This window comes from Argopecten irradians, chromosome 1, assembly GCF_041381155.1.
Source record: "Argopecten irradians isolate NY chromosome 1, Ai_NY, whole genome shotgun sequence".
NCBI classification, from domain to species: Eukaryota; Metazoa; Mollusca; class Bivalvia; order Pectinida; family Pectinidae; genus Argopecten; species Argopecten irradians.
In genome coordinates this window covers 7585576-7593537 of record NC_091134.1, presented here as the reverse complement: position 1 = coordinate 7593537, position 7962 = coordinate 7585576, and the positions used below count along the sequence as shown (strand labels likewise).

The 7962-nt window shown below is 34.6% G+C and overlaps 1 protein-coding gene across 1 annotated transcript; it reads right to left on the bottom strand.

The window, feature by feature from the left end:
* Window positions 1-1616: 1616 nt before the first annotated feature.
* On the bottom strand, window positions 1617-4127 carry LOC138316507 (ATP-dependent DNA helicase Q1-like). Its single transcript, XM_069258200.1, has 2 exons — window positions 2537-4127; window positions 1617-2100 (listed from the first exon to the last, which is right to left on the bottom strand). The coding sequence occupies exons 1-2, from the start codon at window positions 3582-3584 to the stop codon at window positions 1646-1648; spliced, it is 1503 nt and encodes a 500-aa protein (XP_069114301.1). The 5' UTR covers window positions 3585-4127; the 3' UTR covers window positions 1617-1645.
* Window positions 4128-7962: the final 3835 nt, after the last annotated feature.

Genomic DNA, 7962 nt, shown 5'->3' with positions numbered 1-7962 from the left:
GGCAGGAAAATCACTCGTTGTGCCCCTGGAGATACTTCCTTATAATGAGGCCCAGTACAGTGATGTGTGCAAAATCTTATTGTCCTATGTAGATGTTGTAGATACAATCTACGGATCACGTGACCATAGACAGGTACATATTGGAGGAGACCAGTTAACAAGAGAGCGCTTCAGTGGAGCAAAGTCGCTGCGGTTTGGGTCATTTGATGAAAGATCAAAAATCGGGGATCTCACCCCAATAACTTTCGAGTTATGGCATATGGCAATGAATTTTCTCACGCTTATATTCAGTAAACTGTTCAGTACTAACAGTCTCGAGACAGGAACTCTAAATGGAGAGAAGATACGCATCAGACGCAATGATGTCCACCAAGATGTGAAAAACAATTACGACGTGGACAAGGACTATTTTTTATCTTTTACTAGAGCTTACATTGTGGATGCATTATGCGATTTCTTTGGCCTTGACGATACAGACAAAGAACCAACCAAACATATTCCACCGGACCCTGTTACACCAGCATGGTTCCATGAAACCATGAATACCTTCATCGATACCTACATCCTTGCAAAGGTCAACACTTACCTAACCGATGTTACAACGGTCGAAGAAACAAGGACACCAATCCAAGTTCTAATCGGCAATAACAAATATATTACTTTGCATGTGTTGAACAGACAGAAGAAGACTAAAAAGGTACCTGTTGATGTTGATCACGTACAACAATACGGTAAAGTTACCTTGCAGCTTGGACTGCTCTACATGGAATTTTTGGACTGCATCCATAATCCGGACAGAGACAGGATGTTACGGTGTATGAAATATATGATGGTGATGTTCAAAGCTCATAACAGCAGAAGTAAATATGCCCTGGAAATCCTACGTTTCCTATGCCAAAATAGCTACAGTTTGAAAACAGCATATGAAAGTTTTTATGGACTATTTGTAAACACGAGGGGTGGAAAGGATACTCATATTCCAGCTGACCTTCAAATGGAACATATAGTACACAGAACAAAAACAATCCTGAAGGGACTTGGTCCCATGAACAGGGATAAGAACTTGATGGTGCGGTCCAAGGCAGTTGCTGCCTTAGACCAGATATCTCATAACTATGACAACATAGCTGGCAGTTTTGTTAAAAGACGAGCAAATTTCCATAAGCAACGCGATTCCATATCAGATGAGAAGAAGATCATTCAAGATCTCAGAGGAATCAGACCATTTGAAGTCCATCCTACAAGAAGTTACGAAGCACATAAACAGATCCAAGCACCAGTGGATGATATTGAGACATTACATTTGCAATCATGAATTGATTATCATAAGTCTCATACATGCCAACCCTCCCTATTTTGGAGGGAGACTCCCGATTTTCAACCCCCATTTTAGGCCATTTTAGCAAGTCCAAATTCTTTAATATTCAAAATGTCAAAAATGTGACTACACCATCAGAAAGAACAGGTCAAAATATGCAAAAAGAAACCTTTAATTTCTTCATAGGGGGTTACTAAATAGACTCTCTCGAGGTTAACAATTTCAACATATGAAATTACCCCCATGGGAATTTTAAAAAGTTGGCAAGTATGAAGTCTAGACTGGATGTTGAGTTTGGAAAGTGATTTATTAATTTCCGACATGAACTTATTTAAATGTACCCAGTATTACTTTCACAGATTCTGCAACAAATGTGGGTAACTTGTAATAGTTCTCAACACTATCTAATGGAACCATTTCATATGTCTCTGTGATTCTTTCAATTAACATGTCATTAAGATGAAATGTAATTTCACCAGAAACATCGGCTTCAACATACTGTTTCAGAGCTTGCTTGACTAGAAAACGGACAACCTGATTTTGTCCTTTTACTTCAGTGTCAGAATCTTTGCTACAGAGATCACAACATTTATATTCTGCTGGTTCGAGTGGACAGTTTAAGTAATCACTCAGAAATTTGCGACGACAGACTTCGGTTTGTTTCAAGTAATTCTTCATTTCTGCTGAGACTATTTGTGAGGACAGATCCATGGCATTCACATATATTACAGACTCTGCTTCCCCACCGGTTCTACCTGCTCTTCCTATTTCCTGTATGTACTCTGCAAAAAGAACATCAAATGCTACCAGGTAACAATAGTAATGTTTTGGAGTGTATTTTGTTAAAATCTTAACAAACCTACTTATGTAAACATGTGTCCAAAGTTTGAAATGGGTGAAATGAAGAGTACCCGAAGAAAAACCACTGACCTACAGTCAGTACTTATTCACTGACTGATATCAGCTTTGAACAAAAATATCATCATGAAAATATGTATAAATTTACATATTTCATACCTAGTTTCATATATTAACTTACATTTCCTACCAACATATCAATTTTAGTCAGTAATCTTTTTCGACATCCATTTCCATTTACAGAAATGACAAACAAAAATAATATTCAAGAAACTTTAACAGGTTTATCTTAATTTCATTTTTTTTTTAATGCATTTTTTCCAAATTTATTACCCTGTTAATATTCCATACAATAATTACCTTCTGCAGATGATGGTGCTCCAGCATGGATTACTCGTTTTACTTTTTTTAAATCAGCTCCCATACCTAAAGCTATGGTGGCAAATATCACCCGTATATGATTGTCATCACGACCTAATGCTTCTAATATATATTGGTTCACCTCCGCATCCTGGGGTGAATGGTACTGGACAATCACACTGTTTTTTGAACTTGGATCTCCAATGTACATATGGTCTCCTAAGAGAATTTTAGCTAGATCAATGGCTCTACTGCACCAAATTAGTTTTGTGTATACAATAGTGACAGGGTAATCATGTTTATTTTCAACACTTAGTAAATATTCTTCATATAACTGTTTAAAAATATAGTCATAAGGTGCAGTTTGAGTTTCGTCTTTCTTATAACCTGGCCTGGGTTTTACAGCAAGTGAAATGTTTTTACGCAAAAGAGGCGTGCAATTTATTAGTGTTCCTTTCATTTGCAAGTCTTTGCGGATTTGTTTCACAGATTTTGAATTCACAGTAGCAGTCATAGCAACCATGGTGAACTTTGGAAATATAGCTTTTAGATTCTTTATATTTTTGTATGCTGGCCTAAAGTCATCCTGCCATTGTAAAATACAATGGGCTTCATCGACAACAATTACAATGTTTTCCTTTACCCATGATTTATCTACAAGTTGTTCAAGAAAATCACTATTTAGGATGTTCTCGGGGTGGCCAGTGATGTAACAGACATTGTCACCATACAAAGAATCAACATTGGCATAGTTTTCAGTGATGTTCACAATTCTTTCCCCATGTTTTTCACAAAGTTGAGTAATAATTGAGTTTAGTGGTTCCAAAATTATCACTTTACAATTGATGTAGAATGGGATCAACTCGAAGATCAAACTCTTTCCGTAGCCTGTAGGAAGAACAATAAATGTGTCTTTCTTATCTTTGATACTATATAATGCATCAATTTGCCTTGGTTTCAGTGATGTAATTGGTGGTGACTGCACATGTGCATTATTATATTTGTATACGGCTGTCTTTAAATCACATACACGCTGTATGCTGGCCATGTCCAGTAATGCGTCTTCGATTCTGGTGATGTCTTATCTAATTGTAATCAGCACTGAAAATGAAATACATGAAATTACATAGAGTTTGAAATAGGGGATAATTTTCCATACAGAAAAAGGCGACATCTCAATGACAGGTATCGTTTTTAATGCGAAATTGTCTGTAGAATCGAATGAAAGACAAGAAAAAAAGATGTCGCAGCTGGAAAATGGAAATTTCGTCGTTTTTTCGAAGCTAGGTAGATTTTGTTGTCGGTCTTGTCAGAATGAAAACTACCGCACACATGATAATGCCGACGTGACAACTACCAAATTGAAAATAATTTAAATCAGTATTACTTTCTGATTATAAATAACAGCACGAGACGTGCCGATCATTCGTCAATTACGCGAATAAGTGGATTGTTTAGGTCAAGTGTTAAATGCATACCTGCCGGTATCCGCCATATTGGATTTGCATTACGTCACAATATGGCGGCGGTGTTCACCTGACTAAGAATAGCGCAGAGCTATCGGAGCATTCTCAGCAGGGAACCAGACTAAATACCTGGTAATTCTGTCTGTGATCTGATAAGACTAATATATCTAGTGTGACTTTTGACGGCGGAATAAAAAGTATGGCATGTGAATGCGAGCCCCTTGAGAATAATAATGTATGCTTTATATCACAACTAATGTTGATGTTACGGATGTGAACTGTATACAAAATTAGCTGGTTTTCAAAGATGTGTGTTGATTTTAAAATTATAATCGAATTATTGGAACCCCCGTCGAATGTAAAATATGAAATTTGAAATGATATAATGCTATTCAGCCTTGCAGTGTCACGGTTCTTAATTTGAGGACGTTGTATGCTGATGCTTAGACCTGTCTCATAGATGGAAAGTAAAGATTATGTTTTAGAATTATTACTACTGGAAATGAAGATCTTAGAAAGGCAGTCAGCCATGAATGTCTCAACTTACTACTTTCCAAAGTACTAGGAAAAGTAAAAAGTTTTAGTATTCCTGTACTGTGTATAAACATCCCATGTATCATGTGTTCTGGTTGTATCACACACAAAGGTTATTTGTGTTATCTTCACATTACGCTATACGAATTTATCATATATTCTATTTCTATCTCCTGCACAACATCTGTCTTGTTGAGTAACTATGAAACTACGCGTCTTTGAGAGGACAAGGCAGTCTGATCCATCGAATACCTTAGCTCGACTACAGGTATATATATTGAACTTTGTGCAACATATGAACTTCAGTTCTTAGAAGTCTACTCGTTGAAAGTGTTATACAACCGTATACATATCATCACATTGTCGAGTAGGACGATTTAGCCTAAGTAAAATCATGCCCTTTGCTAATGATGATTTCTGGTCGTTTCTTAACACAGATGAAGCATCAGAGAAGCATAGAGCTGAATTAAATAAATTAATGTGCACGGCTGTTTCAAGTTTCAAGTTTTATTATAACCAAATGCGATACAGCATATAGGCAACAATATACATAATTATTTTAAATCAAAATTCACATATAATATACAAGATGGCGGAGGACAATCCCATACACATACATATATAAAGAATCCCTTGACGTGTAAATTCGTAACAAACATCTTAATAAAGGAGGAACAATAAAAAAAATAATTAATGTATTTGCGACGTCACCACATATGTGACGTCATAAAAGTACACTTCAAAAAATAAATAAATAATCATTCATCAATTATTAAATAGCTAGGTGTTAAATAAATGTACAGGTAATTCAACATTCGTTATAACGTTACACAGAGAGGAGATTTTTCCTTATTTCCGAAGCATTAAACAAATATTTGCTCAATTTATTTAATTTTTTTACACTTTTACATGAAAACAATTCTATAAGCTTGTAAACACTCGGATGTCGGTAATAATACTGCTTGATATAAGTCCTTCTTAAATCAAAATATGCAGGACAAAGTAAAATAAAATGGACCTCGTCCTCAACATTATTCTTATCACAAACTGTACATACTCTCTGACTCCTGGGAATGTTACTATAGCGCCCAGATTCTATATCAAGGCTTTGTCCTTGCATCCGGAATTTACTCAATAAATTTTTAAATCTAGGGTTAATTGGCTTAGTTAAACAATACTGAATACAAAAGGTATCGGCGATATGCTTATATAAAAAAACATTTGGAAGAAACATCAAAGGCACTGCGTAATTCTTGAATGAATACATCATGGACACGTTGAGCATACAATAGCAAAAAATTATTTTCATTAAGTACATATTGCCTAGTCCAAACATAACTAAAACCCAAATTACAAAGCTCATGTTTAACATGATGAACCCAATTAACTTTGCAATTAGCTTTTCTGACATCCAACTCAACTAATGCATCGTAACATGATTTTAAAATACAGTTACTAGTATTTAGAATTTTCAACGAATATCTCATTATGGATATTTAACGTTGCACATACAAAGAATATCTCCCAGTTTCAAAGTACACCATGGAAGTATTGACCGTTCGCTTAATGTTTAAAAGATCTTTAAGAAAAAGAAGATGGATTTTTTCAATTTGCGGCGCTACATTATGTCCCCAAACTTCACTTCCGTAATTCAATATACATGCAACATATGTATCAAATAATGAAATTTTAGTCTCAGTATTAAGGGCGAAATCTTTCATTTTCCTTTTCAAGTTATAATGTGCTTTCCTTCCTTGTGGTGCCAATATATCTTGTGTCACAGTAAATGTCCCATTATAGTTAAAAATCAGGCCAAGATAACAAAACTTATCAACAATTTCGATAGGTTTACCTTTAAACGTCCAGTTTTCAGAAAGCGACATTCTTTTCCTTTTCCTAAATACAAAAATTTTAGTTTTATCCGTATTAACATTTAAATTCCATTTCTCTGTGTATGTCTGTAAACAATCAAGCTTATACTGGAATCGGTAGCATCTTCCGAGAATAAAACTGTGTCGTCTGCATACATGAGCATAAAGAGGTTTATCAACAGTAATGAATAACTTTGACAATTGGAATTTAAAAAATTTCTTTCCATATCATTAACAAATGATGAAAAAAGTATCGGAGATAACGATTCCCCTTGTAATAAACCGACATGTATATCGAACATAGCAGATAATTTACCATCCAATTTCACACATGAGCGAACATTATCATAAATTGATTTAATTACATGCTGGTATGAAGGTAGCGTGTATGCACATTCTCTCAGAATTATTATCATCAGTATAGTTATGCAACATCACATTGTTTACATCAGCTATACTTCTAATTATCTAACAAAACTATACAAAGGTAGCCGTTTAGTGATCTTCCCAATGCCGGGGTAATATTTCGTACTAAGAACTTCATGCATATGATGATTCATAACAATCAAAAAAGTTATACAACAGCAAATTATGTATATTATCAATAATTTTCATCCTAATTAGCAAAGCTGGCCAGTCCTAGAAGGACGATGCAATAAAATATGGCAATGCGTTAGGTTCTAATATTAGCGGTATTGATAGTCTAAATGCATCACACATGTATCATCTCTAAACCACCACTGATCACCTGTGATGTTATACAAACGCATAATTCTATTTATCACATTTACCCATGTAGTATTTTGCTTATGTTACTAGTGTAATATAAAATTGTCTCGATGATTTATTTTTGTTCGAAAAGGCTAACAAAATATCAACTTCTTACACGCGTTCCACAAAATCTCATATGAAATGGACACTCATTTAAGATTCTAATATATCATCCTTTTAAGTCCTCTAGTAACAATGACTGGTCCTAGTTGTAAGCGTTGTCTACTGTTTTTAACTAAAGCAATTAAAAAGTACGTATCCTTCATGGAATTAGAAGAATATACTTATACTGCAGATGTCGATGCAGGTATATTAAATCACATGCATGAGCGTTATAATTATCATCGAAATCTTATCATGTCCATTTTAAATTAGTTTCCTGTAGTACGTGGCATTAAAAATTCATGTTTAATAAGCATATAACATTAACTTTTATTACCTGTATGACGTCAAAAAGCTTTTCTTCAATATTATTCCATCGTCATGCGTCGCTAACCTATTATTTTAAAACTTTCACTGTCACTTTTCGTTTTACGCCATACAGGTAAAATGATTAAATTGACCTATTTTACCTGTCGCTAATGCAGTTTTGAAGGTAAAGACAGATCTAAAGTACATTTAAAATAACTTTATCATAACAATTATATGCAGTACCTAAATGGAAAGTCCGTTTAGTATGTTTTCTTAATTACAATGGTACATATAATGTCTATCTTTACCAAGCTTTGTTAAACAAACATTCACTCACAGGAGTGTTCTTTTTAATACTGATTTTAAAACGATT